The sequence below is a fragment of the Suricata suricatta genome, chromosome X (genome assembly GCF_006229205.1).
Source record: "Suricata suricatta isolate VVHF042 chromosome X, meerkat_22Aug2017_6uvM2_HiC, whole genome shotgun sequence".
In the NCBI taxonomy this organism is placed as follows: domain Eukaryota; kingdom Metazoa; phylum Chordata; class Mammalia; order Carnivora; family Herpestidae; genus Suricata; species Suricata suricatta.
Genome location: NC_043717.1, coordinates 9,313,388 through 9,333,083, shown reverse-complemented (window position 1 = coordinate 9,333,083; position 19,696 = coordinate 9,313,388). Strand labels below are relative to the sequence as shown.

Sequence of the window (19,696 nt, the reverse complement as noted above, 5' to 3'; positions counted from 1 at the left end):
TCATCAGAAATCAGCTGGAAAAAGTATAATCAGAAGGAAGTATATTGGCCTGTTTCAGAAAAACAGAAGTAACGCACATTTTCAATGGGAAGACATCTCTCAGGACCCTGGACCTTGGGTACAGATTGTTATTTATGTCCCTCTGCTGGGGAACCCACTGGCAATTCTGGTGACAGTTTATGGTGTCACGGGTAAAAACCCAAGGACGCTGGCCTCATACTCGAGCGCAGGGTAGTCTGAGTTTTTATAAAATCACCTTCACAGGCTCCCTCACTGATCCTTCTCCAGCCGTAGCAGCAGGCCAGCTTAGTCCCATAGCGACAGAGCCCAGGCTGCAGTGTGGACGTCGAGCGCCCATGATCCTTTGCACTGTGGATAAAGAGCCTCATGTTAGTACTGGGAGACCAGGGCACCAGAGACTCTTTCCTGCTAGTAAATGAACAGGAGAGATGACAAGAACCTGGTGAGTGTCAGTGAACCTGCCCCAAGGGCTAAATTGGATGCTGAAAACGTACATTTCAAGTTGTCAGTCTCTGCCCTCACCCCTTGCCAGCCATTTCATTGTCCATCTCATTCCTCTCTGGGGTTAAAAGAATTGGGTTACATCATCCATAAAACTAGGGCGCGTGAAAGGGGCCAGAAGTTGGTCTCCGAACGCCGCAGAGTGCCAATTTTCCTCTCCGCTCCGTACAGACACAGTGGCGATCCAGGTCTGCGTCTGGTTCAGGGCCAAGGGTGGAAATGTGAGTCCCCAGCCCTGCGGCTCTGTCCCAGACAAGAATGTCGCGTTGGCCTCCCTGGCCACCTGGGAGCCACTAGACAAACTGGAATCCACGCACGCCACAGACCGTTAAGAGCTGGAAGCGCTCCAGAGGCCCTTCGGCAAAGCCCTCTCATGTCACAGACAGGAGACTCCAGCCCAGCAGGGCACAGCCATGTCCCCAGCAGAGCCGGGTGTTGGGGATCCCAGCCTGGGGGCGTTCTCAGGCTGTACTGCTTCCCAAAAACGCCATTTGCTAAACTCCGTGACTGTGGAGCGGGGATCGGCAAATGTTTCTCGAAATGGGTCTGATGGTAAACATTCCAGGCTTTGCCATAAACACGGTCACACGGTCTCTGTCTGGGTACAAAAGCAGCCACGAGGACCACAGTAGGCAGTGGCAAACAGGTGCAAATAACTGGGTTCAAGAGACTTTCTTTATGGACACCAAAATGTGAATTTAATATACTTTTTTGCATGCTGTAGAACAGTATTCTTCTTTTGGTTAAGCTTTAACCATTTCAAAAGATGAAAAGCATTCTTGGATCACTGGTCATGTAAAACTAGAGGGCCACTGGCCTTGGCCCACAGGCTGGAACTTGCCGACCCCCGATGCAGAGACCTGAAAGAGCGAGCCTGGCCATCAAGCGCCCCTCGGCATTCTGGGCCTCGAGTGAAGCTCACCCACATTTACCTGCCTATGGATGTAGCGCCGGACAGGGTTGCTACCAGCTTCTGGAAGACACGACCGGAGTCCTGTACTCTGTGGCGACTGGAATGGTTTCCTCACGCATATTAAATACAAGGTAAACTGTTTCCCGGGCTCTTTAGCAGACGAGGAATGTGCACTTTACCACCTGCGCTCTGCCTCACGACTGGGTTCTGTGCGAGTTAATAAACCTAAGTCAAGGTCGGCAAGTTACACAGCCTTGCGGTTTTCCCTCGTGGTCTGTGGCTCCCACCAGCCTGCTTCTTCCGTTAAGAGCCCCAAAGGTCTGGTCTGGGACATTTCATTAACCGAGAACACCGAATGCAATGATGCTTTTATTGTTTAATTTTTCTTCAAGGGGACTTTTTTTCATCTTCTGGTGAAGTTAATTTGTGAGATTTATAAGTCACTCACTCAACCATTTAGAACTGGGTTTTTTGGCCTCTACGTGACGGACACTTTGGGCCACATACATCTTCGCTGCTGGAGGCTGTCCTGTGTACCCCAGGATACTCGTGAGCATCCATGGCCTCAACCTACATATGCCAGGAGCGTGTATACACCCAGTTTTCCAGGTGTGGCAAGTGAAAGTGTCTCTAGACATTGCCACATATCCCCTGGGGACAAGACTGACCCCTTTTAAGTCCCCCTGCAAGTGTAACATTTACTCAGAACTTGTGATATTCCAAGCACTGTCTTAGGCACAGAGAGCGATGAAAAAGACCCACTCTTTTCTCTAAATTCCCAATCTATTGTCAACAGATATACTGCAGTGGAGGACAGCATCGTAAGTATCCACTGCAATGCTTTCAGAGCTTTGACTGAGAAATAATACAGTCACCTGTCATAATCTGATATGGATAGTACTAACAATTCTGCAAGGGATACCACAATCTTTTTTTTTAATGAAAAAAGTATTTTCAAGTTCACTGACTTATTTTGAAGGGGCAGGAGGGAGAGAGAGAGTGAGAGAATCCCAAGCAGGCTCCACACTGTCAGTGCAGAGCCCGACGAGGGGCTCGATCTCATGAACCATGAGATCATGACCTGAACCAAAATCAAGAGTCAGACACTTAAATGGCTGAGCCACCCAGGCACCCAAAATACTGCAATCTTGACCCAGTCTGCATGTTACTAACAATCCCCAACCAGGAAAGCACTGACTCCAGGACATCAAGTGTTGTGTGTGTTGGTCCACACACGATGATGCATATCAGAATCTTTGTTTAGCATTTAAAAAATGGATATAATAGACATAATAAAATTGTAGTTTTTAGTATTCACTGTTACGCAGCCATCACCACTGATTCCAGAACATTTCCCCCCTTCCAAAAGCAAAAACAAAACCCCACACTCATTAGTGGTTCCGAATCCCCCCTTCTTCTTTCCCCTGATAATCACCAATCTCCTTTTTGTCTCTGGATTTGTCCATTTTGGACACTCTGCATAAATGTGATCATATGCTATGTGATCTTTGGAGTTGGGCATCTTTCACTTCATATGCAAAAGGCGCATCCGTGCCGTGGCAAGTAATAGGACTTGGTTCCTTTCTACGGCTGAATAATCTTCCATTGTATGACCTGACCTCCTGTGTTCATCCATTTAGCAGAGGACAGACATTTGGGTGGTTACTCCATTTTGCCTGTTACGAATAATGCTGCTGTGAACATTGATGTACCAGTCTCTGCCTGGACACATGTCTTCATTTCTCTGGAGTAGGTGCCTAGGAGTGCAATTGCTAGGTCATATGGTACCCATGTTTGACTTTCTGAGGAACTGTCAGCTGTTTTCCAAGATGACCACGTCATTTGACCTTCCCCCCAGCAACGTATGAGCCTTCAGATCTCCCCATTCCCACCAGCGCTTGTTACTGTCGTTTTGTTTACTACAGTCATTCCAGAGGGGGAGAAGTGGTATCTTTCTGTAGCTTGGGTTCGCATCTCCCTGATGGCTAATGGTGTTGGCCATCTTTTATGCATTTATTGGCTATTTGTGTATCTTCCTCGGAGAAAGATCTATTTGGGGCCTTTCCCCATTTTTAAATTCGATTATTTGTCTTGATGTCCTTAAGATATAACACAAAGATGGAAACTAGTCTTTAAAAACAGCTATCCCCAAACCCTGGTGAATAAGGTAATGTAACTGTCTCACCCTGCAGAAAAGCCTTCCACCTACACCTTCGGAGACTGTTTGCTTCTTTCTTTTCTTTCTTTCTTTTCTTTCTTTCTTCCTTTCTTTCTTTCTTTCTTTCTTTCTTTCTTTCTTTCCTTCCTTCCTTCCTTCCTTCCTTCCTTCCTTCCTCCCTTCCTCCCTTCTTTCCTTCCTCCCTTTTCTTTCTTTCTTTCATTTTTTTTTTATTTTAGAGAGAGAGAGAGAGAGAGACAGACAGACAGAGACAGAGTGTGAGTGGGAAGGGGCAGAGAGAGAAAGAGGGAGACACAGAATCCAAAACAGGCTCCAGGCCCTAAGCTGTCAGCATAGACCTGGATGTGGGGCTCGAACTCAGGAGGGGCGAGATCATGACCTAGGCTGAAGTTGGACGCTTAAACAGAGGAGCCACCCAGGAGTCTCTCAGAGTTAGTTTCTTAATGACACATGCCTATAATAAACATTGACAAAGCACGCACATCTGCTCTCTCCTTTTTCAATAATATGGAGCTGATGTGTGGGGAGCAGAGCGAAGACAGGAACTAACTCCGCCTGGAAAGAAGAGGGGATGTTGACATTGGAGTTGAATTTGAAAAGAAAACATGACAGAGGTGCCTCAGTGGCTCAGTTGCTTAAGCGTCTGATTCTTGATTTCGGCTCAGGTCATGATCTTGTGGTTCATGAGCCCAAGCCCCAGGTCGGGCTCTGGGCTGACAGTGTGGAGCCTGCTTGGGAGTCTCTCTCCCTCCCTCTCTCTCTCTTCCCCTACCCTGCCCATGCCCTCTCCCTCAAAATAAACATTTAAAAAATAATAAAAAACAAAGAGAAAATATGACAACATTTAAAAAAAACAGAGAAAACATGACAAACAGGAAACAGGGATGCATTTAATTAGATTTTAATCTATCAAATAAAACTTTGGGGACGATCTACCAACTTCTTGCCTACAAGTTTGCAAGGGAGGGCGGTACCTATTTCCTGAGGCCCCAAGCTCTGGCTTATTTCATAGGATGTGAATATGTATTGAGCACTGTGCTCAGTACTGGGAGTACAGAGATGAACATGGTCGACAAGGTCCCTGACTCTGGGGTTTCAGAGGAGAGGGTGAGGGTGCTCATGATCTCTTCCTCAAAATAAACATTTAAAAAATGATAAAAATCAAAGAGAAAATATGACACCATCTAAAAAATAATAGAGAAAACATGACAAACAGGAAAACAGGGATGCATTTAATTAGATTTCAATCTATCAAATAAAACCTTGGGGACGATCTACCAACTTCTTGCCTACAAGTGACTAAACACATTCCGTCAGCCACAGGAGCTGAAAGCCAAGAAGCACGCTCTGGCTGATGAGACCCAAGCTGGTCTCTCCGAGGGGGCAACCTTTCAGGGAAACTGAAGATGAACGGAATTCAACCACGTGGACTGAGAAGAATATTACAGGCGGAAGTCACAGAATGAGTGCATGGTAATAGGTAAGAGACACCCTGCAAGTGCTTGCGGACCTGAGAGAAGACCAGAGGATTGGAGCGAAGGGAGGGAGAGGCGCGGGTGACAGTGTAGAGTGCCACGTTAGTCAAGCTAGGGCTATGGGGCCTGAGAAGTGAATGGTAACAGGGCAGCATGGAAGGGCTTGAAGGAGGGAGGTTAGTTGAGAACACTTTCCTTTAGAAAACTATTATTATAGCAGCAGTGTGGAAAATGGACAAGACGGAAGCAGGGGTACAAGTTGGCTTGGAAGACGCTTGGTGTTTGGGACTGGAGCGGGAGCAGAGGCAGTGGGGAAGAGTGGATGGATTCAAGGTGGCACCAAAAGACTCGGTAATGGATTGGTCTTCATTCATTCATTCAGTCATTCAGTATTTACTGAAAACTACCGTGTATCAGGCACTGGGTTAGTCCGCAGGGCCTCAGCAGCGACCACGAGGAATGTAAGCTCATGGAGGTCAGATTCTGGTCAATTCGATGTGGAGTGGGAGAGGGATGCAAAATCGGGTGCGTGGCAGTGCTGTTGTTTCTGGAAGGGGGACTATGGGTGGAGGACCACATTCAGGAAGAGGATAAGCGAGGAGCTGTCTTTGGGACATGATCATTTTGAGGGCTCATGAGACAGACAACCAAGAGGAGATGTTGAATACAAAGCTGGAGATTTGGGCCAGAAGTCCAGGAGGCAGAACTGGATTTGGGAGTCATCTGTACATAGTGGATTTCTGAGTCTATGGGAATGGATGTCGTGTAAGAAGAAAAGAAGGCCTGGGGCACAGCCCTAAGGAAACTAGCATGTGAAGGTGGGCTAAGGAGGAGAAAGGTCCAGAAAGGGACCCAAACAATGCTGAGAAAGGTCAAAGGAACGTCAGGTTAGTACAGTGTCAGGAAAGCCAAACACAGAGAGTGTTACTAGAAAAAGTAGGACCAGCTGATGGTTGTAAAATATGATGGTTAGGACCGTGGTCTCCTTCCTGAGTTTGCATGTTGGCTCTACTACATAGGAACCTGTGACTTTCAGCATGTTACTTCACCTTTCTAGGTCTCGACTATCTCATTTGTAAAATGGGGATAAAAAGGGCATTTACTTTAAGGGTTTTTGTGACAATGAAATAATTTAACATATATACATAAAGGGCTTAAAACAATGACTAGCACAGTAAATGCCCCCAACTGATCGCTCTTAGCAGTACTAGGAGTAGGATTATTGTTAGACGTGTTGACGAAGGTATAAAGTTTAAAACTGCCATTGATGCGTAATCAACAAAAAGAATCTCAGTTCGAACTAGGTTTCTGCTTTAGTTTGAGTCCCCTGAGAAGCAGAGGCCACGAGGGACTAAACATGCACAAGGATGTTATTACAGGAAACACCTGTGAGGGAAGATGGAGGGGAGCTGGGGAGGGCTGCGAGAGCTCTGGACCACCATGGACGTCTGACCCTGAGTGAAGGACACAGGGAGAAAAGTTGGGTGGAGGCATCCAAGGCTGCTGCATAGTGTAAGGGAGGTTTGGCAAAACCGAGGGGGACTCCGGGAGCCCAAGCTGACCTTCAGAGGAGAGGGGTGTTTCCCACAAAAGGTCTCGCCTTATTATCCCTGCCACACGCAGCCTAGAAGGCTGCCTGGCGGTGGGAGCAGCCCACAGGAGGCGTGGCCTTGCGCAAATGTGATGGATTTCTAAGAGCAGAGTCGTGGGGACCCTAGGTCAATGACACCCCCAGCAGCTGGAAGTCTGCAAGGCACATTCTCGTGGCTGCCACCATTTCCATGCGAGCTGACTTGCTGACCTACACAGAAATCCATTTCACCGCAAGGGGAGGTTATTGTAGAAGTTTACCTTAAAGAAAGTAACCTTAGACATCAGCCCGTTTTACCCTATCATTTCATACCTGAAGAAGCCAGAGCCAAGAGAAAGACTGGGGGACTTTCCACTGTATCAGAAGTCAGAGGGGAATGCACTTCACCAAAGTATGGAAGGGGAAAAGAATTAGCACCCCAAAACGTGCTTCTGTGGCATAGGGACTATTTGGCGCTGATTATTTTTTAGGAAACAGCAGACACAGGAGAAGCTCAGAAAACCTGAGTAGAAGAGAAATCTCCATCTGTAAGGGTGTGTCCCTCTCTGTCCAAGAAGGGGTGATGGCTTTATTTATTATTATTTTTAAGTTAGTTATTTTGAGAGAGAGAGATCGCAGAGCAGGGGAGGGGCAGAAAGAGAGGGAGAGAGAGAATCCCAGGCAGGCTCCGCACTGACAGTGCAGAGCCTGATGTGGGGCTGGCTCAAACCCACGAACCACAAGATCATGACCTGAGCCAAAGTCAGACACTTAACTGACTGAGCCACCCAAGTGCCCCAATGATGACTTTAAATCTCAAGAAACTTTTAACAATGGAGAAAGTCCGGACTTAAGTCTGTGTGCAGCCTGGTAATGTCCCTTAACCTGCTTCCCCACCCTCGACATCACCTTTTGTCTTTAGCTGGAAATAGTATTTAAATATGAAGATGGTATTGAAATAACTCCATGTGGGGGAGTTATCTGGCTTTCCTGGGTCTCTCCTGTGTGTCCAGCAGGTGTACACGTTATTATACTTGTTTGGTTTTCTATTAATCTGGCTTTCATTACAGGGGAAACTCAGTCAAGCACCTAAAAATGTAGAGGGAAAATTATCTGCACCCCACGCCTACACCATACATTTATCCATCTATCCATTTGTTCATCCAAAATGTATTCAGTAACTCCACATTAGGCACTGCAGTGGGCACTGAGACTCTGGACGGTGCCGGCAGCGGGGGGACCACTAAGAACACGAGGCAGTGTTGGTCTACATACTAGAATGCAGATAGGGGTGCGTGTTTAGAGCAGGGGAGTGGGAAGGGAGGCGGGGAGAATACTGGGGTGGAGAAGGTAGCAGTGACATAAGCAGGGGCCAGAAAGAAAAGACCCAGGACCGTGCAAAACAATTTGTCCATCCTGAAGGCTCTGGAGAGTTCTAGAAGGATTTCAAGCAGTTGGAAATATCAAGGATTTTGCAAGCAAAGCAGCCTCCGTAGGAATAGGGTGAACTCAATGAGCAACATCACTGAAACTTGACAGCAAAAGCCAAATTTGACAAGTGGGAGGACATCAAATGAAAAAGCTTCTGCACAGCAAAGGACACCCTCAACAAAATGAAAAGGCCACCTACTGAAGGGGAGAAAATATTTGTAAATCATATACCCAGTAAGGGGTTAATCCTGAAAATAGATAAAGAACCCCTACAACTCAATAAAAAAAAGACCAGTCTGATTAAAACATAGGCAGAGGCTCTGAATAAACACTTTTGCAAAGACATCCAGATGGCCAACAGGTACATGGAAAGATGCTCAACATCACTCATCATCAAGGAAATGCAAATCAAAACCACAAGGAGATATCACCTCACACCGGTCAGAATGGCTATTATCAAAACAAGAGACTGCAAGTGTTGGTGAGGATGTGGAGAAAAGGGACGCCCAGGGCACTGCTGATAGGAATGGAAACTGGCACAACCACTATGGAAAAGAGTATGGAAGTCCCTCAAAAAATTAAAAACAAAACTACCATAGGAGCCAGCAATCCCACTTCTGGGTATTTATCCAAAGAAAATGAAACCACTAACTTGAAAAGATACATACACACCCCTTGCTCACTGCAGCGTTACTTACAATAGCCAAGATCTGGAGACAGCCTAAGCGTCCACTGATGGATGAATGGATAAGGAAAACGTGGTATATGGGGCACCTGGGGGGCTCCGTCGGTTGAACGTCTGACTTTGGCTCAGGTCATGATCTCACGGTTTGTGGGTTCGAGCCCCACATCGGGCTCACTATTGTCAGTGCAGAGCCCCCTTCTGTCCCCCCCGCCCCCCGCCCCTTTCCTGCTTGTGCCTTCTCTCTCAAAAATAAATAAATCTTTAAGAAAGAAAGAAAGAAGGAAAGAAAGATTGGTATATATACACAATGGAGTATTATTCAGTCATAAAAAAAAAGAATGAAACCTTGCCATGTACGAAAACATGGATGGACCTTGAGGACGTTATGCTAAGTGAAAGAAGTCAGACAGAGAAAGACAAAAGCATATGAGCTCACATATATGTAGAATCTAAAAAATAACAATGAAAAACAAGCTCATATATACAGAGAATAGATGGGTGCTTTCCAGAAGCAGGGAGGTGGGGGTGTGTGTGAAATGGGTGAAGGGGGTCAAAAGGTATAAACTTCCAGTTATAAAACAAGTAAGTCATAGGGATGTAATGTACAGATGGTTAATAATACTATTTTGCATATTTGAAAGTTGCTAAGAGAATAAGTCTTAAAAGTTCTCATTACAAGAGAAAAATGTACAGCTATGCGTGATGACAGAAATTTGACCTATTTGTAATACATACAAATATTAAATCATTATATGTTGCACACCTGTAACTAATACAATATGATCTGTCACTTTCATCTCAAAAAAAAAAAAGACTATCAAAACTGTTAGACGTGAAATTACAACAAACAATTGAAATTGGTTGAAACATGGTATTTATTTTAAAGCCTAATTAAAAACTTTGGTGAACGAGTCTGGGGTCCTCTGTACAGGTGGGCAAACCATTTCATATGTAGTGGTCAAAGTCAATTACTTGTGATTGTGAAGGACACTGGCTGGGGTTAACTAACAGGAGAAAGTTACCAGAAGATGAAATCCATATACTGTTTGCACATTACCACAGCTCTCCAGAGAAATCCTTCTCAAGTTTTATTGCTTTCACACGTTCGTCTTTAGGTGAAAAGTAAAGCTGAGAAATCAGAGGTGGATCAATTTCTCCCAAGCCATCGTTCTCGCAAGTTCTCACAAGGCACTGCAAGTTAATGTTAACGAATTATTCAGATTACTTCTCTAGCATCCTCTCCTTCTACCGGTCTTTTGCTCTCATTCCTGCCCAATCACTGACATTCCCATCATTAATTCCATTATTCTGTTACTTTAAAAGCCGGTGGTATCCCAGCATGTAGGTAACATGTACACAATTGGGGGCGCCTGGGTGGCTCCGTCGGTTAAGCGTCTGGCTTTGGCTCAGGTCATGATCTCACGTTCGTGGGTTCGAGCCCATATCAGGCTCTGTGCTGACAGCTAACTCAGAGCCTGGAGCCTGCTTCAGATTCTGTATCTCCCTTTCTCTGTGACTCTCCCCTGCTCACACTCTGTCTCTCAAAAATAAATTAAAAAAAATAACATGTACACAATTGGTGCAGGGCATTCCAAGATAGGAAGGAGGCATGGTTCCGCCATAATAACAAGCACTGGAATTTAATAGACGCCAGAGTATAATGTGCCTGTATGTTTTTGGCTGGATTACCTGACCTCATGGGACCCGATAAACGCGGGGTCATTGATCCAAAGGAATCTACAAACCTAGAAAGAGAATTCCTGATTGTGGACTGAAATGACCACGGCAGCATCCTTGGCCATCTCAGTAGGTCTGGCTGGGCCAGCTAAAGGCTCTCTCTTCCAGATCTCTCTCACCCAACAACATCTGGCATATCGGAGGCCCGGGGAACCCGGTCCCGAGGCAGGGACGTGTCGGTGTGGATGAGCAAGTGTCTGTGGAGAGGAGGTCCTGCGCTGTGGGAGTCTGAGCTAAATGCTAAATCGTCCCCAGTTCCTTTAACGCATTATACAGCTTGCTGTCTAACTGATCGAATTAATCATGGATTGCCATTGCCACAGCTGAAGTTAATTTAAAAACATTCCAGGGATTGTGTAAGTAGTGTAGTGTTTCTTCATGGGATTCCTGATTTTCCGCAAAAATATACTGTGCCAGAATTCTTAGTGTGCTTGCTTACGGTCAGGTTCCAGGAAACTTGAGGATGTTCCTTCTCCAAAACAAATTGAGGAGTGAAATCGTCTTTTGCTGATGTGTATATACGGCCAAAACAAATGAAATGAAAGAGTTTCTAGATAGCGACAATCAGGTCCAGCCATGAGGCTCTTTGCTTTGCTCCCTTTTGTGTTTATCAGAGTTCCCAGGATGGCTGGTTCATCATAGCGGACCAGTTAGAATTAATTCCAGTTTCCTACGTATCTTCAAGATACACCACCCGATCCCACAGGCTCAGGGATGCCCCAAAGCGTCTCACCTTCCCGGATGTGTAGGCATTGAAGGGCCTTGTCAAAACCTGCCCAGGCTATCACGTGTGCCCCGGGATGGGGGACCATCTTCCAGTCTCCCGGGTCATGAATGGTAGGCCAACACTTGGGGCCTTCCGTGGCTTCCTCTATTTCTCTTGCTTGCCTTCCAAGCTCAGGAGTGGGTGGAATTTGGGCTTGTGTGTGGGGGGGTCCTAGTTTGGGCTCTTCCAAAAGCGGACTGAAACAAGGGTCTCAATGCAAGCGGTTTGTCTAGGAGGGAAAGGCCCATAGATGGGGGAGGGGGAAGTGAGACGAGGAAGAGAAGGTAGTCAACGAAGCAAGTGTCATCCAGACACACTTCTGTAATCTCTGCCACCCCATCCATTCACAGTGCTGAACCAAAGATGTGGTAGCCATGTCCATGGTGGCCAAGGACAGAAAATGGAGTCTGAGAGCTAGGTGACATTAGATCAAACAGGGGCTTTAAGCCATCTTAAATGTAACAGATTTTACTCCTAATCCAATGGAAAGTCACTGAAAGGCTTTAAGGAGAGGGCTAACACCATCTGATTTAAATTTTAAGAGGAACACGTTGGGACTGAACTAGACGGGGGCACAAGAAGCAGCAAAGGGAAGCTACCGTAGGGGTTCAAGTGACAGATGACAGTGAGGCGGCTGGGTGGTGGCAGGCAAGAGGGAGGCAAGGAGATGGGCATGGGACGTGGTCTGCAGTAGGCTTTAGCACCAGACTGAATACAAGAGGGTAGAAGAGTGAGTTGGCAGGAATAATGCCCAGGTTTTGGGCTTCGACCAGTGTGGACACTGTTTGCTCTGGAACAGGGAGAATGGGTGACATGGGGGACAGTGAGTTCTGGAGAGCTGGTCTAGAACTCAGTTTGGGATGTCCTAAGCTCCATGAGACACCTCAATGGATAGGTCAGGAGTGCAGCAGAGAGCGCCATGGGGCTTGACACTGACATTTTGAAGTGATCTCCATACAGATGGCATTGAAACACCTAGAACTGGAAAGATCACCTGCACAGAGTATAGATAAGGAAGGAACTCGGGTCACAGAGGAAGTTCTGTGCCAATGGAGGCTGGTAAGAGGCTGAGAAGGAGTAACCAGCGTGGGAGTAGGAAAACCAGAAAGTGTGACATGGTTTTAAAATATGCCCCCAGTTTTTTGATATTCCTCCTTTGAAAAGGTGAAGCCTAAGTCCCCTCCCCTTATGTGGGACTGGACTTCATGCCTGGCTTCAGATGAAGAGATCATGGTAGGTGTGACAGAGGCTAACTTCTAAGATTAGGACACAGAAGGCATAGCAACTTTTGCCTTCTCTCTCTCTCTCTCTCTCTCTCTCTCTCTCTCTCTCTCTCGACGTCCACAAGGCGAGGGGCTGAGGCTTCCTGCCACCAGCCAGTGAGGAGCTGAAGTCTCCGGCTGTGGTCGCATGAGTGTGCCATCTTGGAAACATACCCTCCAGCCGGAGTCCAGCCCTTTGGAGGACCAGAGCGTTGGCCAACAACTTGGCTGCAACCTTGTGAAAAGCCCCATGCCTCGTGCAGAGCTAAAGTGCTCTTGAACTCCCCGCTCACAGAAACCGTGAGGGATAATAAATGTTGTTTTAAACCTCTGAGCTTTGGAGTATTCTGTCAAACAGCAATAGAAGTCGGATCCATGTGGTGCCCAGAAACCAAGCAAAGGCACTACCTGAAGAGCAAAGGTGATGGTCTTTGTAAAGATGCTTGCTGCTTTGGTATGTTGATTCTTAATGTTGTATTTGCATTCCTCAAACTTGAGGTGCCACGGATTGTAAGCACATGAATATTATGTCCATCGCCTTAAAGATCATTCTGTGCAATTGAGTGATCATTCCGAGCATGAATCAGTCAGGATGGGGTTATCTTTACAGAACGCAGCCTGCGTGGCCCTACTTTGCTCTCTGCTCTCACAACCAAGTCCAAACTCCTTGGCTCAACCCACAGGGCTCCTTGCAGCCTGGTTCCAGCTTGCCTTCTTGGCTGTCGCTGGGCTCGTGACCCCAGATGCCGACCAGCCCACTTCCTATCTGGGCCCAATGCCGTCCTTTTACATTCCTTTGCAGGTGTGTCTCAACCTACCCAGCCATTCATTTAGGTCTCTGCACACCCACTGTGAATTAAGCACTGGAATATTTGCCTTCTCTCTGTTTCCTATCAGGTGGGCTCACATTCATTCTGCAAGGGCAGTTTAAATGTCAGCCCTGTCCTCACTTTCCCTGACTCATGCAGACTAAATTTCTCCTATCTGGTTTCTAGGGAATGCTTCCTATGTTCTATATGCTTCCTCCCCCTGCCCCCACATATATACACACACATATATGTGTATAGTGCTGTATGTGTATAGATACACATAAACAAACACAGCTCATCTGTGAACAATGTGGGAGTTAAGGACGTTGGCCCCTAGCACAGTCAAATTTCCTCGTATAACTCTGGACTCCCCCCCAATTTAATGAATAGCCTACTGTTGACCAGAAGCCTTACCAATAAAAAGGGTGATTAACACATATTTTGTATATGTATTAATATGGTGTTCTTACAGTCAAGTAAGCTACAGAAAATGAAATATTAATGGAATCATAAGAGAGAATGCATTTACAGTACTGTACTATAAAAAAAATTCAAGGTTAAGTAGTTCAAATGTGTGTTAAGGGTCAACCATAATATATACACATACATTCTTTTGAATGCAACACCTACTATGTGCCAGGAACAGGGCTAGGAGCTGGAGTTACAACCCTCCCCCTGCACCCTACTCATCAAAAAAGACAGAAATGTTGCTTGGCTTACAAGGTTGTTCAGTGGGGGCAGCAGAGAGATAGCTATCTCTGGCATTCCGGGGAATGTTTGGGCATGTCATTCGTTCAATTAATGTTAAGTTGAAGTGAGTTAACTTTAACTACTTTTAGAATATCGGGCTTTGGGGGATTTGTTAATTTGTTTTCATAAACAAGACTTTCAGGGGCACTTGGGTGGCTCAGTCACTTAAGTGTCTGACTTCAGCTCAGGTCATGATCTCATGGTTCATGGGTTCAAACCCCTCATCAGGCTCACTGCTGACAGTGCAGAGCCTATTTTGGATCCTCTGTCCCCATCTCCCTCTACCCCTCCCCAGCTCGTGCGCTCTCTCTCTCAAAACAAATACATAAACATTAAAAAAAACAACCCACAATAAAAACCCCGAGACCTTCAGATTTAAAACAGGCTAGTTATTGAAAACAGTACACTGATTACTGTGGAGAGAACACCTCATGGAAAGTGATCTAATTATCCTTGGGTGACAACCATGGCTTTTAAATCTGCCACCTCTTCACTGTGATATTTTAGGCAAATCACTTAATCACTTAGTCTTTTGAAAGTCAGTTTATTCAGCTGGAAATTGGTGACATGATCTGTAATTTACACATGGCTGACATCACAAGTGGGACTGCGGTACCTGTTCTCCCCTTCTAGGTAGGAAGATCCCTATTACGTGGTCACTCAGAATAAAGACTAGATTTCTCAGCCTTTGCTTCAGTGATGCATGGCCATGTAACTAAGCCCCAGCCAATCCGGTATAAGCGGAAGGACCACGTGTGATGACTCCTAGGACGTGGCCATCACGGGAGAAAAGGTGTTCTCATTTATTTCCTCTTATGGCTGGAATTTGGATATATTTGCCAGAGCTCTAGAAGCCATCTTTGCCTATGAAGGGGGAGCATTCTGGTAGAGCCATTAGATGGTACAGCCTGGGTGCCTGACTCGTCCAACTCCCCCCTCCTACGTGAGAAACACAGGTCTATTTTGTTTAAACTGGGTGGCCTCCAGGACCAAAATTCATTTTTTCTCTATTCTGGAGGCTGGAAGTGTGAGATCAAGACACAGTTGGTTTCTTCTGAGGACTTACTCCTTGGTTTATAGATGGCCACCTTCTCCCTATGCCTTCCGACTTCACATGGACTTTACAATCTTTCCTCTGTGGTCATGTGTGCGCGTGCACACGTGCCTGTGTGTCCTAATGTCCTCTTCTTATGAAGACACCAGTCATACTGGATTAGGGCCACCCTGATGACCTCATCCTTAACTTAATTATCACCTTAATGACAATAAACTATAAAAAAGTTATCACTTTAAAGATCCCATGTCTCCCAATAGTCACATTCTCAACATATGAATTTGGGAGGGAAGACACAACTCACCCCCAAAAACCGTAGGACACCTGTATGTCCTGCCCCGAGTCTCCCCAGAGGAGTTTGTGTCTTGGAACTTGTCACCAGAACCACAAATGCCTGAGGTATTTCCCTGTGTCATCAGGTCAGTGACAAATGGTACCTTGCAGTTGGTGGCCAGCCTCATTTCGTGATGTCCAAGAGCTTTCTCTGTTGGCTGCAACCAATTCTGCCTGTGCTCATGGTAAGCTGGAAGTGTAGACTGCCCCTCCTCAGAAGCCCTCAACCAATGACTGATGGGAGTATAAATGACCCAGCTCCCTTGCCTTCAGCAGGGGTGGCTCTGAGCGTTGTGTTCTGTGGGCTTCTAGAACTCCTCAACAGGATTAAATCACAGTGGAAACTTATTTCCCTAACAGGTCTTTCCCTACTAGAACTTTCTGGGGTCACCTTACAAATAAACCACATACACTCCAATCCTGATCTCAGAATCTGCTTCAGAGATTACATAAACTTAGAGGAAGGAGCCAGTGCTATTGGGAGAGTAAAGAATCAGAAATTCCTCAATTATTCTACAACATCCCTAGATCATACTGGGCAAGAATCAAGGTAAACAAGATCACTGGTGAGAATGTACAAGAAAGCATTTTGCAAAAATGTCAGCATTGATATCCAATTTTGGGGGTGGGGGATAAATTTGGAATATTAGCATGTCACTGCTCTGAAAGCAGAAGATCAAATCAAATAAAGCTCTTGGAAATTCAAACCTCTTCAAGTGTGTCCATCCCAATGTATGCCAAGTAGGTACCCTATCTCTTCCTTAGGGTTAAGGAGAGAAGTGAAATCTTATCAAAAAGTGCTGACATATAGTAGAGTTTCAACAGTATTTGTTAAATGCCAATCTGATTTCTGAAGACGGGGTAAGATACTTATTTTCATTTTAATGTTCATGCAACCTTGGCTTACACACATAAATTACATATAAATAGCATTTTAGTAACCTCCTACACCAGTGAAACTATTGAAATAAAGTTGCTCAGAAATGATTTCTATGCTGTAATTAGACATTTTGTGGTCACTATTTCCTAAAAGAACGCCCCTCTTGAGTTTTGGGTATATTCCCACAAATTCTAATTTTAAGAGTAAGAGATTAATGATACTTCAACCACTCACAAATCACTAAAATCCAGGGGCGCCTGGGTGGCTCACTCGGTTAAGCATCTGACTCCAGCTCAGGTCATGATCTCATGGTTCAGGGGTTTGAACCCCACTTTAGGCTGTGTGCTGGAAGCTCAGAGCCTACTTTAGATTCTCTCTCTCTCTTTCTCTCTGCCCCTCCCAACCTCATGTCTCTCTCTCTCAGAAATAAATAGAACATTTTTAAAAATTAAAAAAAAAGATCCAGCCCATAAAACCAAGAACAACAGACTCACAGTTCACACTGCCTGTGGAAGGCTGAAAAATGGCCCCAAAGGTGTCTACATCCCAATCCTTGGAACCTGTACATGTTACCTTATGGCAAAAGGAACTTTGCGGATGTGATCAAATTAAGGATCTTATGAGAGGGAGAGCATCCTGGACTATCTGCGTGGGGCTGGCGGTATACGCAGGCTGCTTCTTCAACGGAGGAAGATGACTAAGAGAGAGAAGGCAAGGTGACGAGGAAGGGATTGAGTTGATGTGGACGAAAACCTAGGATTGCTGGAAGTCTCCAGAAGCTATAAGAGATTCGCCCCTGGAGCCTCCCGAAGGAACCGGTCTTCCCACCACCTTAATCTTAGCCCCTTACTACTCATTTTGGATTTCTGGTCTCCAGAACTCCAAGAGAGTACATCTTGTGTTTTTTTAAGCCACAAAATTTGTGGAAAATTCTTACAATGGCACTTCCTTAGCGGGGCTCTGAGAAGAATCAGTTCTCAACCTAGGTGTGATTTATAGAAAGCAGGCATCTCTCTTTCTGAGCTCATGAACCCAGTCATTCCTTCGTCTCACATTATTTTAGTTTGAATTTGATAGAGAAAAAAATGGTTAACAGAAATACGTTATAAACAGGGAGTTGCTCCAAACTTGAAAACTATAACAACACAAATACTTATGTGCTCAAGGCCAAAAGATGCCTATGTTAACAGTCACAGATTTTACTGTAAGGTGTGAAGCCCTCAGGAAACAACCAGGGGACACATTCATTGGTGGCAAGCGTCCTGCTTTTCTGTAAACCTATTGTCCGAGACATGGAGGCTGGAGTTGACTCCACGTGGGCTGACCACTTGCCATTCCCAAGCCTGCTGAACAGATAACAAACACACCAGCGTGTGAACCCGATACTGGATTAAAGGAAGCACATTTCATGTCTCGAAAGCCACAGAACTCAAGAATCCTGACGTGGGTGCTTCGTTTTAATTTTTCTTGGTTTATTTGAGGGCTTTTCGGCTTTTATTTTAATTTGGTGGCACTTTGAAAAGTGAAGCTCTTGGAGGTTGGTTTGCCGGCCGCTAAGGAACTGTTAATCTCCTCTCCAAACAGCATTTGGTCTTTCTTAAGTGGGCTTTCTAGCAATACGAGAACCCCTAACGTTCAAGGAAAATGTGATTATGAGCAATATTGCGTCTGCTTACATTTTTATGGCAGAAAGGAAATTGAAACTTACGAGCGTACATTGTGAGAACCTGGTTTGAGGTTTGCTCTGTTTGAACTTCAAAATCCCTTAATATTGCGAACTAATGAAAGATTTTTTTTTTTTACTGTAAGTCAAACAAAGATAGTCAGGCTCACCTTTAAGAAGCCTGTTCCAAGCCAAGGCGCTCAGCCTGCTCTCCCCGGGAATTTCTGACTAACAAACCTCCAAAGGGAAGGGATTCTGGAAGCCACTGTGGCCACCCCACCTTGGTGCGTGTCTGGAGACATTTTCTGCTGGCATGTAGGGGCATCTAGTGGGTAGAGGCCCCAGATACTGCTCGAAATTCTGTGATTGACAAGACAGCATTTGCACTCTCCCCAACCATGAATTGTACAGCCCAGCCCCAAAGGCCACCAGCGCCACACCAAAGAAACCCGGCTCTGGTGGATACCTCGAAAGCAAGCTATCACAACTAGAGAACCGGAAAGCATTTCCAGGGAGTGATTCCTAAAAGGCCGCCCTAGTGAGGGAGAGAGGTGCAGGGACCTGAGCCAGACTGCCTGGGTTTGGACCTAGACACCATCACTTACTGGCTGTGCCTCCTTGGCCAAGTAATTCAACTTCTCTGTGCCTCATTTCTCTTCTCTGCCATATGGAGATTATAATAATAATGCCCATCACACTCAACGCTTATGGGCTTTAGACGGGCTCACAGTCCTCGAGTGTTTAGAAGAGGGCCAGGCCCACAGTAAGCACTACCCACGTTTGCATTGACGAAGTGGCTTTGCTGATCTCTGGAGAAGTTACGTTTTTCAGGGCTTCGAAAAGTTTATCGACAGTAGAGAAACGGCTTCAGAGTCTAAGCTGCCACAGCAAGAAAAAGGCTGTCGATTTCATGCGACAGCCACATCCTTTCTTTCCAGTTCATTAACTTTCATCAGAAAGGCACCGAGGAGAGGAGCCCCCTCCCCGCGGGGTCAGCCCAAGCACAGCAAACGCCTCCTCCGTAGTCCTCAGCATCTCCCTCCCCTTCCCCAGCAAAACTAGAGACGGACAGCCCTTCAGATAGAACGGAAGATACTACGCACAGGACCCACCCACCCGCCTCCGCACCCCTGCCCCACCCATAGATGTGTGCAGACCACCAAGCAGAGCGCACGCCCGCTGGGCTGCGCGCAGAGCCTCCCCTCCACGAGTAACCCACCCCTAACCGGCCAGACGCCGCCAGGTGTGGCACAGCTGGTGCTGGGGGCCTGGGAGCAAGCCTTGCCAAAGGAGCTCGGGGAGGAAAGCCCGAGGGCGCCCCAGGCCCCGCACCTTGTGAAACCCTGTCTTGGCGCGCGCGTGCACACACACAGGCGCACCCCCTCACCGCCACCACCCCGCAGGGGTGCCCTCAGGGACCGAGAGAGAAGCCACCGCGTGGGAGAGCTCAGGCCGAGCGGTAACCACTCACCTGGCTGCGTTCCCCAATCCACCTGCCACCCAGGGGAAGAGCAGCAGGAGCGCCAGGGCCCAGGGCCACGGCATCTTCGCGCGGGGCCTCCGTCCACCGCTCCTCCTGCGGCCCCTCGGGAGGGCGCGGGCCCCGGCGCGCTGCGGGCAGGTCGCCTCTGCTCTCCTCGGCCGCTCGGGGCCTCCGCTGCTCCCCG

At 46.6% G+C, this 19,696-nt stretch overlaps 1 protein-coding gene across 3 annotated transcripts in view; it reads right to left on the bottom strand.

The window, feature by feature from the left end:
* Positions 1–19,696, bottom strand: part of EGFL6 (EGF like domain multiple 6) — a 54,687-nt gene that overhangs the window by 34,741 nt on the left and 250 nt on the right. For 2 of the 3 annotated variants that reach the window (XM_029929429.1, XM_029929430.1), the window contains exons 2-3: positions 19,501–19,681; positions 257–369 (exon numbers count right to left, since the gene is read on the bottom strand). In XM_029929429.1, coding sequence (XP_029785289.1) covers positions 257–369; positions 19,501–19,681 — 294 coding nt within the window. Of the gene's footprint in view, positions 1–256; positions 370–19,500; positions 19,691–19,696 lie in introns of those variants that run through there. The other variant, XM_029929431.1, reaches the window with a different exon arrangement.